This window comes from Bos javanicus, chromosome 12, assembly GCF_032452875.1.
Source record: "Bos javanicus breed banteng chromosome 12, ARS-OSU_banteng_1.0, whole genome shotgun sequence".
NCBI lineage: Eukaryota > Metazoa > Chordata > Mammalia > Artiodactyla > Bovidae > Bos > Bos javanicus.
In genome coordinates this window covers 14,218,529-14,236,800 of record NC_083879.1, presented here as the reverse complement: position 1 = coordinate 14,236,800, position 18,272 = coordinate 14,218,529, and the positions used below count along the sequence as shown (strand labels likewise).

At 38.6% G+C, this 18,272-nt stretch overlaps 1 protein-coding gene across 3 annotated transcripts; it reads right to left on the bottom strand.

Moving 5' to 3' along the window:
- Nucleotides 1–1,466: 1,466 nt before the first annotated feature.
- Nucleotides 1,467–18,055, bottom strand: LACC1 (laccase domain containing 1). 3 transcript variants are annotated; one of them, XM_061434513.1, is made up of 7 exons: nt 17,968–18,055; nt 15,580–16,184; nt 14,751–14,929; nt 11,377–11,542; nt 8,855–9,080; nt 8,267–8,427; nt 1,467–7,355 (listed from the first exon to the last, which is right to left on the bottom strand). In XM_061434513.1, exons 2-6 carry the CDS (start codon nt 16,127–16,129, stop codon nt 8,268–8,270), a joined length of 1,281 nt encoding a protein of 426 aa, XP_061290497.1. In that variant the 5' UTR covers nt 16,130–16,184; nt 17,968–18,055; the 3' UTR covers nt 1,467–7,355; nt 8,267. The 3 variants fall into 3 exon arrangements, with proteins under 3 accessions (XP_061290497.1, XP_061290499.1, XP_061290498.1); XM_061434515.1 differs by lacking the exon at nt 17,968–18,055 and adding an exon at nt 17,875–17,957; XM_061434514.1 differs by lacking the exon at nt 17,968–18,055 and adding an exon at nt 17,577–17,741.
- Between the last annotated feature and the right edge of the window lie 217 nt (nt 18,056–18,272).

The window sequence follows — 18,272 nt, the reverse complement described above, 5'->3', positions numbered from 1 at the left end:
AGCTTTCTCTATGGTCCAACTCTCACATCCATACATGACTATTGGAAAAACCATAGCTTTGACTAGATGGACCTTTGTCAGCAAAGTAATGTCTCTGCTTTTTAATATGCTGGCTAGGTTGGTCATAGCTTTTCTTCCAAGGAGCAAGTGTCTTTTAATTTCATGGCCGAAGTCACCACCTGCAGTGATTTTGGAGCCAAGAAAACAGTCTCACTGTTTCCATTGTTTCCCCATCTATTTGTTATGAAGTGATGGAACAGGATGCCATGATCTTCATTTTTTGAATGTTGAGTTTTAAGACAGCGTTTTCACTCTCATCAAGAGGCTCTTTAGTTCCTCTTTGCTCTTTGCCATAAGGGTGGTGTCATCTGTATTATCTTGAGGTTATTGATACTTCTCCTGGCAATCATGGTTCCAGCTTGTGCTTCATCCAGCCCGGCATTCCTCATGATGTACTCTGCATATAAGTTAAATAAGCAGGATGACAATATACAGCCTTGACATACTCCTTTCCCAATTTGGAACGAGTCCATTGTTCCATGTCTGGTTCTAACTGTTGCTTCTTGACCTGCATACAGATTTCTCAGAAGGAAGGTAAGGTGTTATGGTATTCCCATCTCTTGAAGAATTTTCCACAGTTTGTTGTGATCCACACAAAGGCTTTGGCATAGTCAATAAAGCAGAAGCAGATGTTTCTCTGACCCTTCTTTCTTTTTACCCACACCATTAGTATTGCTTTTCTTTGACCTTATACAAGGATTATTTCCCCAAATATAATGTTCCAAATATTGTCTAATCAATTTATTAGAAGAAAAAGACATTGCTTTGCATATTCTAGAAGTATACTTCTATATGGCAACCTGGGATCCCATGAGCTTTTTTGGCAGTCCCATTAATTCTCATTGGAAAACACTGACTTTTATCATAAACTCCTATTAAGCCATACATTTTTATTCTGTCCTAGTCTATTTTTATGCTAGAGGATAGACTCTTCATGTAGTTTTTCATTAAAGTAATCATTGTATCAACCAGATTCCATTTCATATAATAGAAAAGATGAAAGTAAGCTTATTATTTTAAGATAGCTGTTATTTAGCAGAAAAGGCAGTTCCTTGTTGTCTGATATTTTGTGAATTATTCCTCCTCTATATAAGAGAACAGTCATTTAATATAAATGACATACAACCCTCAAACTCTTCTTTTAAACAAGAGTTCAACCGATTTTTGCTATCTTCTTTCCACTCTCCACACCATGTATGTACAAGAATGAGTTGACATTGTTTATCTTCTGCTTTAAAAAAAACTGAAACACGTACATATTTTATGAAACAGAAATGTTACTTTAAATATTACTAGCAGGGCAAGAAATTATGGCTCAATTGAAAACATTCAGGAAAGCAGAGTAAATAGTACAATGCACCCCCAGATAACCATCATTCAGGTTCAACAATTATCAAGATACTGCCACACTTGCATCATATCCGTTTTATTATTAAAATATTTCATAGTAACTGGCATGTAACATATCAGTTTACTCCTACATAGTTCAATAAGGATCAACATAGACATTTTTAACAAGACTGCAATATCATTAACCCCTAGAAAAATTAAATGGCACCCCACTCCAGTACTCTTGCCTGGAAAATCCCATGGGTGGAGGAGCCTGGTGGGCTGCAGTCCATGGGGTCGCTAAGAGTCGGACATGACTGAGCGACTTCACTTTCACTTTTCACTTTCATGCATTGGAGAAGGAAATGGCAACCCACTCCAGTGTTCTTGCCTGGAGAGTCCCAGGGACGGGGAACCTGGTGGGCTGCCGTGTCTGGGGTTGCACAGAGTCAGACACGACTGAAGCGACTTAGCAGCAGCAGCAGAAAAATTAATAATTCCTTTCATTTAATACCTCAACCATATTTAAATTTTTCCCAATTGCCTCAAAAATGTAGGAACCGCTCATTACATGGGATTGTTAGGTCTAATAAACATACTTTTATCTAGAACAGTCTGCCTCCTTTTTTTGGTAAAATGGTATAGCCAATTTAGTTTTTAAAAAGTTTTACTGAAGTGTAGTTGACATCTTGGTTTTGGCTGTATCTCCTATCCTTTTTACAGTTCTTGACCAGTTGGAAACTGTGGATCACTTTTTTACTTCCTCGAATTTGTGGTATCAACTTAATCCTCTCTTCCACATATTTCTTATACACCGATAATTTAGCTTGAGAGCACTAACAGACTAAAACACGTGCTTAAGGAAAGTGAAGGAATAGGGAAGCACTGGTAAGATGTAAATGTAGTAATGAGTGATGCAGAAATAAGAAAATAAAGGATGAAAATGCAAAACTCAATTGTCACATAAATCAATCTAATTTACACTCAAATGTTTCTCATGAAATGAGTACCCTTTTTTATTGTTAGAAAGGACTGTAGTAGTTCGAGCTATTGAATCGGCTAGAAATTTTAATTGCTTAAGAAGATAGAGTAACTGGACACCCCAGTCTTCTGAGAATTAAAAAGCTTGCTCCAGATACAAAAAGTACATAGTTCACCTCAGGCCCCTGACACAAACACAGGGGGGATGTGACATAAGCATATCTTTTTCTACACAGAAAATGCATCTGTGGGGAGAGTATGAGAAGTTTGTCTCCACATAACTGACATGTGATCATTGAGTCCAAACTAAATTAAATCCAGAAAAAACAGTACTGGCAGATTTCCTCTTCCTTAGTTACAGGATGACCTAGCATGGAACAGTGCATTACTTACAGGAGCTGCCTCATCTTTGCCATCACAAGTAAAGTTTAAACCATTGCCTACAATGGAAACGGGCATGCTCTAGGCCAGAGTTCCCATAAACACTACAGTGAGCACAGGGACCACGTTTCCATCCTTTACTGCACGATTCACAAAATTTTTATACAGAGAAACCTGATCCACTGCATCCAGTGTATTTTGTGTGAATTTACACTAGCTAGGGCGAACAGGCTATGTATCTTACATGGCACATAGATATTTCTCATTTACTATTTAGCACACACACAGATCCACGTCTACACACACAAATACACAGATAACTGAGTGGACTTCTACAGATTGAAGGCATTCTCTAAAAGTTCACATAAAGAAGTAGGATGGATACATTGGAAGGATAACTTCAGGAAAACCAGGTGAAAAAAATGTAAAATCCCACTTTGAGATATAAAATGATGTAATTCATATGTCATTGTCCTCTTAGTTCCAGCTTATGAATCCATGGGTATTATCTGTTTGCCACGTGACACAGAGTAAGTTTCTCTGAATTTCCTCCCTCAAAATCTACTTACAGAAAAGCAGTTACTGGAGATTCTGTAGAAGTGAGACTCAGGGAGGTGAGGATTCCTAAATGTTTTTATCTACTTGAAAGTGTAAAGAAGTTGTATCTAAAATGAGAGCTTTACAAGTATTTTGTACAAACACATAGGTTAAGATTGGTTCAACTTTATACCAAGCAACAGAACAGAGCTACTTGTAGAAAGTAGCAGAGCTACTACCTCGTCATGGAAAGACCATTTTTTTGCATTGCTTTGTAAAGCAATGGAGTATAGCATAATTAGTCACTATGCTACCCCTTGGAATTTCAAATTACAATTAGATAAATTTTAGTTTGATAATTAGTACCTCTAAAAAATGATCTCCTGAACTCTGATTTAAAAAATTAATTTATCGTCTCACTAAAATGATAACTTGTATTTTCTATGTGCAGTTAGAAGCAGTACCGAGACTGAAAACAGAACAAAACTTACTAAAAGTCATCATTGTAGTTACACCCTGAAAGTCCCAGAAACCTACATATAAATGCTTAAACATGAGAGAGACTCTTGTAGAGGCAATAAGATATGACTATTTAACAGTAAAGCAATAAGATATGACTATTTAACAGTAACAGTCTGTTTCTGAGTTATTGAATCAATACTTCTCACTCAGTAAAATTGCAAGGAGACAACTTCTCTTTATATGCTTTGACACAGATAATCCAGTCATAAATAATCAAATGTAATTTTTTTCAAAAATAATTTTTTATTTGGCTTTGGAATATTTTGGTACATAAAGTAAAACATGGCTACCTAATACTCTGCATTCAACAGATTAATATAGAGTGACAAATTGGAAAATTACTCATTTTTCTCAGTGGAATTATTCTTTAATCTTATTATCGTGAAACAAGAGAGTATTTTGCATGAGTTTGAAATTGCTCTTATAATTTGTATTTAATGCCTTCCCTGAATTGGAAGACATGAGGTATTTTTTAAAATGTATTTATTTTTTAACTGAAGTATAATTGTTTTACAAAATGTTTTCTGCCAAATATCAACATGAATTAACCAGAGGTATACATATGTTCCCTCCGTCTTGAACCTTCTTCCCATCTCCCTCCCCAGCCCACCCCTCTAGGTTGTTACAGAGCCCCTGTTTGAGTTTCCTGAGACATACAGAAAATCCCCATTGGCTATCTATTTTACATATGGTAATGTAAGTTTCCATGTTACTCTCTCCATACATCTCACCCTCTCCTTCCTCCCCCAATCTGTCCATAAGTCTGTTCTTTATGTCTGTTTCTCCACTGCTGCCCTGCAAATAATTTCATCAGTACCATCTCTCTAGATTCCATATATATGCATTGAAAGTCAAAGTGAAGTCGTTCAGTCGTGTCCAACTCTTTGCGATCCCATGGACTGTAGCCTACCAAGCTCCTCTGTCCATGGGATTTTCCAGGCAATAGCACTGGAGTGGACTGCCATTTCCTTCTCCAGATATATGTGTTAGTACCCGACATTTATCTTGTCTTCCTTACTTTGAAATGAGATATTTTATATAAATTTCTCATGAGTTTCATAAAAGAATTAAACAAACAAGGTATCAGGTTGTCACAACCATACAACACATATCACAGTATTGAAATTGTTGTATTGATTGTCACCTTTCACTGGATATTAAAAAAACATGGGCTACAACTATATTTTTTAATCTACCCTAGCACCTCAACAAAATTTTGACTGAGTATAAGAATACTGACATTAACAAAAAGTTGTAAAATTTTAATTTAGATAGCTTTGATTAACTGTAAAATCTGAAATGAGATATGGGGTCACAAGACATATAGGTTCAAATCTTACTTTATCACAATTTATGTGATTTCAGTCTCTAACTCATCGAGGGTCATCTGAACAAAAGGAATAGCACCTGACTTATGTACTTTAGAGTACCTGTAGGGTAAAATGAGGTAATGGATGAGAAGTACCAAACAAACATAATTTTCTGCATATTCAGGTAAGAAATACATGTACGAAATAAGAAATCCTTTTAAGGTTCACTGTGACAAAATTCATGGTAAAAATAGGTACCATACCATTTCCCCAAGTGAAAACACCTTAACTTTTCTCTTCAGCCTACACATATGCTTAAAACTACTCACCCCCGCCCCTCCACACACACAGTATACATATACAGCCCTTGTGTCAAAATACAGCCCCCAGTGTTTTACATCCTCTGGACTTCCCTGGTAGCTCAGATGGTAAAACATCTGCCTACAGTGCGGGAGACTCGGGTTCAATCCCTGGGTCGGGAAGATCTCCTGGAGAAGGAAATGGCAACTCACTCCAGTATTCTTGCCTGGAAAATCTCATGGGCAGAGGAGCCTGCTGGGCTACAGTCCATGGGGTCGAAAAGTCAGACACACCTGAGCAACTTCACTTACTTCAATAAATACTAGCAAAGTAGTGTTGACACTGGTGCATCCTCTTCCTCAAAGCACTGAAATCCATCACCACAATGACCCATAGAACAGCCTCAACACAGTAATCTACTAGCTTCTTATTTATTTTTGTGTTTTGGCTGCAACCAGCGGCATGCAGGATGATCCCTCCCACCCCTGGCCAGGGATCAAATTCAGGCCTCCACGGTGGAAACACCAAATCCTAACCACTATGCCACCAGGAACTCCCTGAAGATTTCTTTTTGAGTACTTCTCATATTTATGCTGGCTTCTCTCCCCAAAATGACTGTATATATATTTTTTTCTAGATTAATCTTTTTTACTGGTTCAGTTTCTGGCTCTTCAAATGCAGGTGTGTAAGGTTTCATCCTTGGACCTCCTTTTTTCTCACTCTGTGTTTCTGTGAAGATGACTCAGCCTATTCTAGTAGACCCAGGCACTATCTCTGCACAGCCAACTCCCAAATCTCTCTTTATTCATGGCTCCTTCCCAGGTTCCAGGTCTCTATATCTAATTGTTGATCACATATTTCCATCTGGAAGCCCTTCAGTCTATGTGTCAAATTCATTATTCCTCCCGTGTCCCAAACCTCTTCCCCATCTTGGCTGCCCCTCCAGATAGTCATCAAGCAGAGACTGGAGAGTTATCAGGGATTTCCCCACTGGTCCTCACCTCTCACCTCCATGCTTTAGGAACAGGATCTGCAGATTCCGTCTCTGAAATGTCATACTATTTCATTTACTCTCAATTTTAATTTCCACTGCATTCGGGCTTCATTATTTCTTTTTTAAAGTATTCTGATTGTCTCTTAACTAATCTCTCTGCTTTAGTCTCTCACAAATCCATCATGTTAATATAATGCCAAGGACATAAAAACACTCTCCTACTTTCTATGCCTACTCTTTGCCTGGAAAATAAACTCCAAAATTCTTTGACATAGCAGTCAAGACCCTAATTTGTTTCTAACCTGTTTTTCCAGTAACTCCTACCCACACCCTCCTCTTTCTAGAACACTTTCAGTTTCATGCCCCAGTTTATGGTATTCCCTTAACCTGTTATGGTTGTTCTTTTTTTGTCAAAAGTCTGTATGTCTTTCAGATCCATGTGACAAGTCATTTTCTCTGCAATACCTTCTCCAGTCTGCATTCCAGATAGAATTAATCCTCCTTCTCCTGTACTCTTCTGCTGTTAAAATTAAACTTAAGTGTTAGAAGTGTTTATCTCTTTCACTACATTAGACTCAAAGGGAAAAAGTATTACTCATCTTGATTTCATCTATGATTCACGGAATGCTTGACAAATAGAGGCTACCCAATAAATACTAAACTGAATAGACTTATTCCTGATGTATGTAACAAATACAGAGGACAAACTTTAAGAATAATTCTTATCTGTATAACATACAAACTATATCATATTGATTTTGTGTCAGTTATTGTTAAAATCAATAAATCATTTGGCTTTGGATAATAATGAAAGTATATATGAAAGTTGAATTATTCATTGCAATCCTTTTGGTTTTAAGTATATCAAACAGCTACATTTCTTTCTTACAGTTGGTTTGGAAGGAAGCAGGAAATAGTTATGCAAAAATCCAGTCAAGTATCTGTAAAAATACATAGAAATCAAATATGAGACCGTTAGTAGTGCTATTAAAGGAATCACTAAATTTATTAAAGTCTTTTGTATATTAAAGAGTTAAAGACATTGTAAAGACTAAAAACAATATTCAGTTAAAATAACCTTAAGGAAAATCAGATATATGCTAAAGAGTTAGTGCCATATCACTGTCACAAAATTTTGTATAACCAAAAAAATCCATCTCTAAGAAATACTAATTTAGTGAAATTACACTCAATCCTGCTCTATGATTGTAGCTCAAGTGTCAGCAAACTATACCCTGTAGACCAAATCTGGCCCCTCACCTGTTTTTTTGTCAACAGAATTTTACTGAAGTACAGACATATTCATTCATTTCTGCTTCTGTCTGCTTTTGCTCTACAAAAGCAGACTTGTATAGCTGAACAGAGACGATGTGTCCCACAACACCTAAAATGTGTACTATCTAGATCTTTAAAAAAATTGACCAACTCCTGCTACAGATAACCAGTTGGAAGTTTGGTTGTAAAACTAGGCTGGTCTGTGTATGTATTATTACTCTAGAATTTAGGTTTTTTAGCAAGGATTTCTTCTTAAAACTCAAAAGAATTTAAAAAATTATAAAGATGTTATGATAAAAATAGAAGATGTTGAGCATATAGGAGAGTTAAATGGCATACAAAAAGGATTTAATGAAAATTTGTTTTACTTTTATACTCTTATATATACTTATACTTTCCTTTTATATTAGAGTACATCACTGAAAATGAACTGTTCTACCATTATTGTTTCACTAAAAAGTAGAAAATTAATTCTTCCTACAGGAATAAAGGAGTGAAGTTAAGTACAATTATTTTTCAAAATGAGGGGAGGGAAAGGTGGAAGCAGGGAGGAGAAGGGAGAGAGAAGCTACTGTACCTCATTCTCTAACTGAGATGAAGCCAATCTGTGTACCAAAGTTAGGGCCATCTCGGACATGGGAAAAATACTTGTCAGGATGACAAGATGTACAGAGGTTGAGATCCTGGTTCTGGTCCTGAATATTCTGTGGTAGAATTCCTCCCCGTTCTAGAAGAATCCTTAGGATAAAGATTTTTCGAAAAACAGAAACTTTACTTTACCAACAGACAAAGCAGCATGGAAAAAGCATTGATATTAGTGTAAAAGAACTCTGGAAAAGATCTGCTTGGAACAATGCAAGTTGTCATTCAGTTACAGAACAGGGACACAACAGGAAATGGTAGATTTCACCATTACAATTCTGGACTGAAATCAGTCGTTATTGTTGTTTAATCGCTAAGTCCTGTCTGACTCTTTTGTGATCCCATGGACTACAGCCTGCCAGGTTCCTCTGTCCATGATATTTCCCAGGCAAAAAAACTGGAGTGGGTTACCATTTCCTTCTCCAGGGAATCTTCCCAACCCAGCGATCAAACCCACATCTCCTGCATTGGTAGGCGAGTTCTTTACCACTAAACCAACAGGGTAGCCTGAAATCAAACATACCTAGTGGCTTTACGGATGTCAACATAGGGATTTGGTGAGTCCAACAGCCGTACACATCCAGGATCAAGATTATGAAATGCCTTTGCTGATTCCCTTGGAAGAGTAAAACAGCACGGTCCGACTGAAGGCCCCAATACAACAATAATGTCTTCCAAACTGCAGCCATATTCTGCTCTCATAGCGTTCACTGTAGCCATAGCAACACCTAACATGGTACCTCTCCAACCTAGTAAATAGGAAGAAAGAGAGCTAAGCAAAGTCCTAACATAACAAAATGCCATCTTAATTTATATCTAAGTTAAAAATGAGCAGGGTCAGTTTATGTATTTTTCCTAAGGGTCCTTTCACCTCTTAGTTATTGTGAATAATTTATGTTTTGAGCATAGGTGTGTAAATATCCTATTGACATCCTGCTTTAAATTCTTTGGATATATGTTCAGAAGTGGAACTGTTGGATAATATGAATTCTATTTAAAACTTTTTGAGGAATCATCACAGTTTTTCATGGCAGCTGCATCATTTTATACTCCCATCAATAGTGCATCATGGTTTCCATTTCTCTTCAACAAAACTTATTTTCATTTTTTAAAAAATATCAGCCATTCTAACGGATGTGAGGTGATATCCTGTGGTTTTTATTTGCTTTTTCCAAATTAGTGATGTTGGGCGTCTTTTCACATTTTTACTGACCATTTGTATATCATCTTTGGAGAAAGATCTACTAAAGTCCTTTACCCATTTTTCAATCAAATCTTTTAGTTTTTGTTGTTGTTGAACTGTAGGTATTCTTTTTGTATTTTGAATATTAACTCCTTATTAGATGTATGAACTGCAAATATTTACTCTCAATCTGTTGGGCTGACTTTTTACTTTGTTGATTGTGTTCTTTGATGCACAGAAATTTGTTTTTGATAAAATCCAACTTATCTATTTTTACTTCTGTTGCTTGTGCTTTTGGTATCATATCTAAGAAACCATTGCCTAATCCAAGATCACAAGGATTTACACTTAATCTTTCATTTTTAGAGTTTTAGCTCTTACATTTAGATCTTTGATCCACTTTGAGTTAGTTTTTATATATGACGTAAGGGTCCAACGTTGTTCTTTTGCATATGCCTATCCAGTTTCCCCAGTACCATCTGTTAAAGAAATTGTCCTTTCCCCATTGTATAGTCTAGGTACCTTGTCAAAAATCATCTGACCCTATTGCAAGGGTTTGTTTCTGGAATGTCTATTCCATTCCATTGCTCTATTGTCTTTATGCCAGTACTATACGTACTGTTTTGATTACTGTAGCTTTATAATGAGTTTTGAAATTAAGAAGTATGAGACATCTAACTTTGTTCCTTTTCAAGACTGTTTCATTTATCTTTCATAATTTTAAATTTAATGTTTCAAAACCCAGGAAGTAACAAATAATATTCACGTTTTATATCCAGGAACTAAGACTCATATTTTAAATAACTTTTGACAATGTTAAATAGTAAACCTGACTTCTAGTCATTCAATTCCATTACTTTAGTTAGATCAAAACAAACAAAAAACCACTTTATTTGTCTATAGTCTAAAATGCAAACAAAGTAGCCATAGATTTACAAGCACTCCTCATTTTACATAGACTCATTACCACTGGATAATCTAAATAGTATTTTTAAAAAACTTCCAACAAACAAAATTCCAAAACCTTAACAAACATAGCACCTAAAAATTCTTTGTTCTTATTTTCAGAGAATAGTTAAAGCTAATCAACTATAACATATTAAACTACATGCAATTTTCCAAACATATATTGTTTTTTATCTTTACACTTGCTGCTGCATTTCAAAAACACCTTCTATGACATGTCTAACCTTCCTATTCCCTATTACCTAGACTTCAAGGGTAGACTTCTCAAACCAGAGACAATACAACTCAGTACAACTCCCTGGGAATGTTTTGAAAAGCATAAAGGCTTTTCTTTTTGGTTATTACAACAAGTACAACTGGCATTAAGAATTTTGAAAGCCAAGCAAACTTAAGTCTGCAATGTAAGACTATCTTGCCCCAAATGTTAATAACACTCCTGCTGAGAAACATTGGTACCTAGCCAAATCCTACAAATCTCCCAGGAATCAGCCTAGGTAACTGGTTTCTTTAGGGATTATACTCTGAGTCACATAATTTGACGTAAGTACTCCTTGTATTTGCTCCTGACCTAAGAGTCTACTAGCCCTCTTCTATCTTTACTTATCACCATGGGTAGTAATTAACTATTTAAATGCTGGGAAAGACTGAGGGCAGGAAGAGAAGGGAATGACAGAGGATGAGATGGTTGAATGGCATCGTCGATTTAATGGCCATGAGTTTGAGCAAGCTCTGGGAGATGGTGAAGGACAGGGAAGCCTGGAGTGCTGCAGCCCATGAGGTCACAGAGAGTCAGACCATTACTTACAGAATGAACAAAAACAATGTCCATCAGAGAAAAATTATAACTTTCCCCCCAAATTGGTAAAAATCCTAGGTGCTTAACTAAGTACACTTACCAGAGTGAGCAACCCCACATGCTTTTTTGACAGGATCTGCAAAAACTATCGGAATACAGTCAGCACCAAGAGCTGCTATTGTGACTCCTCTTTGATTTGTGGTGATTCCATCATAAGATTCAGGCTCCTTCCTTCCCATAATCCAGACATCATTGGCATGATCAGTCTAATACCAAAGATGTGAAATAAAAATGTTTTTAAAATAGAATTTCTCATACCATAAGCTTTTCTGAAAGTATGTATTTTGTACAAAATTATATAACCAGTTTAAGGTTACTAGCATTCCTTAAATACATCAGGTCCATATATATATAATAACAAATTTATTTAACTCTATGATATGATAATCTCTATGTATTTTCCTCAAAGGAAAACAGACTTCAACATTTAAAAAAAAATCAAAATAGTACTGATGAACCTATTTGTAGTGCAGGAATAGACACGCATACAAGTGTAGTATTCACAAGTGTTCACAAGTGTAGTGAACAGACTTGTGGTCACAGCAGGAGGGCAGGGAAGAGAGGGTGGGATCAGTTGAGAGTAGTATTGACATATATACACTTCCATATGTAAAACAGATAGCCAATGGGAGGTTCAAAAGGGAGGAGATATATATATACTTGTGGCTGATTCACATTGTGGTACGGCAGAAACTAACACAACATTGTAAAGCAATTCAGTTCAGTTCAGTTCAGTTCAGTCGCTCAGTCGTGTCCAACTCTTTGCGACTCCATGAATCACAGCACGCCAGGCCTCCCTGTTCATCACCAACACCCGGAATTCACCCAAACTCATGTGCATCGAGTTGGTGATGCCATCCAGCCATCTCATCCTCTGTCATCCCCCTCTCCTCCTGCCCCCAATCCCTCCCAGCATCAGCTGACTTATCCAATGAATCAACTCTTCACATGCAGTGGCCAAAGTATTGGAGTTTAAGCCTCAGCATGAGTCCTTCCAATGAACACCCAGGACTGGTCTCCTTTAGGATGGACTGGCTGGATCTCCTTGCAGTCCAAGGGACTCTCAAGAGTCTTCTCCAACACCACAGTTCAAAAGCATCAATTCTTCGGCACTCAGCCTTCTTCACAGTCCAACTCTCACATCCATACATGACCACTGGAAAAACCATAGTCTTGACTAGACGGACCTTTGTTGGCAAAGTAATGTCTCTGCTTCTTAATACGCTATCTAGGCTGGTCATAACTTTCCTCCCAAGGAGTAAGCGTCTTTTAATTTCATGGCTGCAATCACCATCTGTAGTGATTTTGGAACCCCCAAAAATAAAGTCTGACACTGTTTCCACCATTTCCCCATCTATTTCCCATGAAGTGATGGGACCAGATGCCATGATCCTAGTTTTCTGAATCTTGAGCTTTAAGCCAACTTTTTCACTCTCCTCTTTCATTTTCATCAAGAGGCCCTTCAGTTCCTCTTCACTTTCTGCCTTAAGGATGTTGTCATCTGCATATCTGAGGTTATTGATATTTCTCCCAGCAATCTTGATTCCAGCTTGTGCTTCTTCCAGCCCAGCATTTCTCATGATGTACTCTGCATAGAAGTTAAATAAGGAGGGTGACAATATACAGCCTTGACGTACTCCTTTTCCTATTTGGAACCAGTCTGTTGTTCCATGTCCAGTTCTAACTGTTGCTTCCTGATCTGCATATAGGTTTCTCAAGAGGCAGGTCAGGTGGTCTGGTATGCCCATCTCTTTCAGAATTTTCCACAGTTTCTTGTGATCCACACAGTCAAAGGGTTTGGCATAGTCAATAAAGCAGAAATAGATGTTTTCTGGAACTCTCTTGCTTTTTTGATGATCCAGCAGATGTTGGCAATTTGGTCTCTGGTTCCTCTGCCTTTTCTAAAATCAGCTTGAACATCTGGAAGTTCACAGTTCACGTATTGCTGAAGCCTGGCTTGGAGAATTTTGAGCATTACTTTACTAGCGTGTGAGATGAGTGCAATTGTGCAGTTGTTTGAGCATTCTTTGGCACTGCCTTTCTTTGGGACTGGAATGAAAACTGATGTTTTCCAGTCCTGTGGCCACTGCTGAGTTTTCCAAATTTGCTGGCATATTGAGTGCAGCACTTTCACAGCATCATCTTTCAGGATTTTAAATAGCTCAACTGGAATTCCACCACCTCCACTAGCTTTGTTCGTAGTGATGCTTTCTAAGGTCCACTTGACTTCACATTCCAGGATGTCTGGCTCTAGGTGAGTGATCACACCATCACGATTATCTGGGTCTTGAAGATCTTTTTTGTACAGTTCTTCTGTGTATTCTTGCCATCTCTTAATATCTTCTGCTTCTGTTAGGTCCATACCATTTCTGTCATTTATTGAACCCATCTTTGCATGAAATTTTCCCTTGGTATCTCTAATTTTCCTGAAGAGATCTCCCCCAATTAAAAATAAATTTAAAAAAATTCGAAATAGTCCATCCATCACGAACAGCCCTCACTAGAGATCGGTAAATCTCTAACTGCAGTAGTTGTTTAGTCACTCAGTTGTGTCCGACTCTCTTTGATTTAATTGACGGCAGCACACCAGTCTTCTCTGTCCTTCATTATCTTGTGGAATTTGCCCAAACTCATGTCCATTGAGTTGATGATGTCATCCAACCATCTCATCCTCTGTCACCCTCTTCTCCTCCTGCCCTCAATCTTTGCCAGCATTAGGGTCTAAACCTAATAGCAGTACCTTCCACGAAGTACTAATTGACTGAAAGAAATTAAATTTCCAAGTCAATAATATTTTTACTTTTCCTGGAGTCAGAGAAATCTAGAATCCTGTAAGAAACAATTATCAGTTTTACCCTAGTTCCTCCTAGTGTTGATATAGAAAACAACGGCTTTTCTCTCCCACCATTCAGGAAACTTACCTCTAAATCAAAAAGGCAGTGGTACTATACTCTGGGGCTTTCCTCATGGTTCAGTGGTTAAAAAACAAACAAAAAAAACTCACCTACCAATGTAGGAGACTCAGGTTTGATCCCTGGGTCGGGAAGATACCCTGGAGAAGGAAATGGCAACCCACTCCAGTATTCTTGCCTGGGAAATCCCATAGACAGAGGAGCCAGTGGGCTACAGTCCATGGGGTCACAAGAATCGGACACAACTTAGTGAGTAAAAAACAACTATACTTTTAGATGTAAGGAGTTCCAGATGTGTGTGTGTATGTGTGTGTGTATTATATCACAGAATTGATCTTTAGAATATGATATGTATCTCTAAGAAAAATAATCACAAACATTATCCTAAGTTTTAGATAAAACATTAGATGTAAACATTAAATAGCTTATTTAAAGTCCATATAGTCATTGTCAGAGTCAAGAATATACTTTAAATCTTCCAAAATATGAAACAAAATTGTACCTTTATTTGGTAAAATTTATTCACATTAAATCCTGCAGCCTTCCCCAACCTACGCAGATTTTCTTGAACAACAGCCTTGGGATCTCTCCGTTTGGAACTACTGAAGAGATTGAATGAGCTAAGAGTTGGTATGTAAGATATCCCACCTGTTCTTGTAGTAAATCCATGTATGAAAGTATCTGTTGAGGATAAACAATGAAGATTAAAACCAGGCTGTACAAAAGACTATAAAGCCTTACAAAAACCCAGTCTCTCATTAAGACTTTCCCTAATAACCTCACCCTGCATTAGTTTATCCAGTTTCTAATTTCTACAGCTCTTTATAGCTTCATCTGTTCTTATGACACAATGTTTTGAGTTTGTTTTACCTTCTCCATGGGATTACTGCTCTTCAAAGGGTATCTTTTCCCCATTAGTTTTTGTTATCCCAATAGCATATAGCTCACAGTAAATATCCTTTTACTAATAAGTGAGATTGACTGTTTTAAATTTCACTCTTCTGTGAAGGCACTACGGAGTTAAGGTTTCAGAATTTCTAAGTAGGAAATGCTTAGGGTCATAAATCTCACCTAAAACCAAGGCTGGGGGACTTGTCTTAAAGCTGAATTTGCATAAAGCAAATTTATTTAGAGTGGCTTTGAAGGGACTATCCCTTCACACTCGTGACTCTATAAGGCTGTCCATGATACTCCCATGTTGTAACTGATGCTAAGGAACACATAATCTCACACCAGTCTACAAAAGAAGCAAGGTTAAAAGCAATGAACAACCTGTAAAGAAAGACTCGCTTTTCATATTCAAGTAAAACAACTGATAGTGTTTAACATACCTGGGATCAAAGGAGATGTGATAATGGTTAATTCTCCCTTCAGTGCCGGCAAACTTCTCAAATATGTTTCTATTTCATTCTGGATTGCTTCTAGTTCTTGAGATGTGATTATGTTTACTTCAGTAGACTGTTTCAAAAGACCTCCCTTCAAAGTCATCTGTAGATCTTCAAACTCAAAATTGTAAACATCAGTAAAGAGTTGATCAATGAAAGCCTTCATTAATGTCTTCCGGTGCACAGGCACAATTACCTTAATGCAACTCAAATTCCTTTCATCAACTTTTTGTTTAATTGTATACAAAGAGGCAGCCATGCTGGGATTGCTAACAATCTCAAATTCTCTCAAGAGAGCTGATAATCCATTGCCTGTTTCTAATTCACAGTTATCATGGTCACAGCTGATGTTACTACAACACATTATGCAAAAGAACTTGGCCTTGGCACCATGGTGATATCGGACTGCATTCAATATCTTTAATAATGTCTGATGACAGTTTTTCTGAGAGTTCAGTTTCAAACCAAAGAGATCAATCAACACTGCTTCTGCCATCCTTCAATTCTGTACAAAGTTCTTGAATGAAGTTTGTGTGTCCCCCAAAATTCACCTGTAAAGGAAAATTAGCATAAGTAAGAATGCAAAATTATATCAATATAGTTATAGTTACAACGGAAACTTGTGGATGGGTAAAAAGAAGAATTGCATTGATTTAAAAATGTAACCAGAATAGCGAGCCTGTACTCCTCCCAGAAAAGCTAATCCACTGTTTATCAGAAGAAAACCATGACAATGAAAGCAAAACCAGCTCTTAATTCATTTTGTGAGTGTACTTTACCTCTTTCCAGTAGAACAACAGGTTTGGTTTTGTTTTCAGATAATAAATTTTAAGCGAGGAATTACTTATTGACTTGGAGGAAGTCCTGTTTTTTAATTACAGGGTGTCAACGTATCATTGATATATCATTAATCCTGACATGATAGGCTTGTTAGGTCACATCCCTTCCTAAGAGATACCTGGGCCTTCAGTTCAGTTACTCAGTCATGTCTGACTCTTTGCAACCCCATGAATTGCAGCATGCCAGCCCTCCCTTTCCATCACCAAATCCCGGAGTTCACCCAAACTCATGTGCATTGAGTTGGTGATGCTATCCAGCCATTTCATCCTCCGTCATCCCCTTCTCCTCCTGCCCCCAATCCCTCCCAGCATCAGGGTCTTTTCCAATGAGTCAAGTCTTTGCATGAGGTGGCCAAAGTACTGGAGTTTCAGCTTTAGCATCAGTCCTTCCAATGAACACCCAGGACTGATCTCCTTTAGGAAGGACTGGTTTGGTTGGACCTCCTTGCAGTCCAGGGGACTCTCAAGAGTCTTCTCCAACACCACAGTTCAAAAGCATCAATTCTTCGGCGCTCAGATTTCTTCACACTCCAGCTTTCACATCCATACATGACCACTGGAAAAACCATAGCCTTGACTAGATGGACCTTTGTTGGCAAAGATATGTCTCTGCTTCTTAACATGCTATCTAGGTTGGTCATAATTTTCCTTCCAAGGAGTAAGCGTCTTTTAATTTCATGGCTGCAATCACCATCTGCAGTGATTTTGGAGCCCCCAAAAATAAAGTCTGACACTGTTTCCACTGTTTCCCCATCTATTTCCCATTAAGTGATAGGGCCAGATGCCATGTCTTAATACCTTGGCCTTAAGTTCAATAAAATTAAATGGAGTTGCATTTAAAATTAAAAAAGTTTTTTTTTTTTTTTCAGAAAAATTGTATTTCTGCCCACCCCCCGCCCCCCCCAAACAGACTCACAGGTATGAGCGGTTACCAGCAGGTTGAGGGAAGGCGGAGAGGGGCAAGATAGGGGTAAGGGGATTAAGATACAAACTACTATTTATAAAATAAATAAGCTACACGGGTATATTGTACCCCACAAAGAATACAGCCAGTATTTGCGAATAACCTTAAATGCCGTATAATTTATAAAAACGTTGACTCACCATGTTGAACCCAAAATTAATATTGTAAATTAACTGTACTTCAATTAAAAAAAAAAAAATCCGTTTTGAAGGTTAAGAGCAGAGATGACCGAGAGGTTTGCCTCCAGCATTCACGGGTATGGCAGCACCTCGTTACATTAGCACTTGGCACTCGGTCCCTTCCTAAGTCCAACGATCACGCAAGCAACTGCCATTTGGATCACGTGCGCACCCCCGACCCCGCCCGGCTCTCCTCACCCCTGCCCCCGCCCCAGCCCGGCTCTCCTCACTCCCCGACTACACGCACACGGTTTCTCACCCCAGCCCCTGCCGGCCCCTCCGGGCTGCCGCTCTGTCTCTGGTGACCCCTCCGGTGTCAGCCTCTGCCCCTCCTAACCCCCGTCCTCCGCACCGAGTAAAGCCGCACGACAGACGCCTCGGCCACCGCCCGGTAGACGCTCGGCCCCGTGGGTCGGCCGCTGCCCACATGCCGGGCCCTCGCCCCGACTCCTGCAGCCCCTGCGGGCCTTTCTGACGGTCCGGCGCACACTCGAGGCCGTCCTCCGTCACTTTCAGTTGCACGCTCGGCGGCGAGCTCGAGCTCTGAGGCGTCTGCCGGCCCCGGTCCTGAGCCTGAACGAGACCCAGAGGCCGCGAGCGTGCGCCCCCGCAGTCTTCAGCCGAGTGCCCGCCGCTGTGAGGGCGGCGCCCGTCCCG

Excerpts from the sequence above, each read along its gene's own strand:
- LACC1 (XM_061434513.1), bottom strand. The coding sequence starts at position 16,129 with ATGGCAGAAGCAGTGTTGATTGATCTCTTTGGTTTGAAACTGAACTCT. Across the intron at positions 14,930-15,579 it reads CACATCTCCTTTGATCCCAG|ATACTTTCATACATGGATTT; the intron begins GTATGTTAAACA and ends TATCCTCAACAG. Across the intron at positions 9,081-11,376 it reads ATGTGGGGTTGCTCACTCTG|GTTGGAGAGGTACCATGTTA; the intron begins GTAAGTGTACTT and ends CCTATTTACTAG.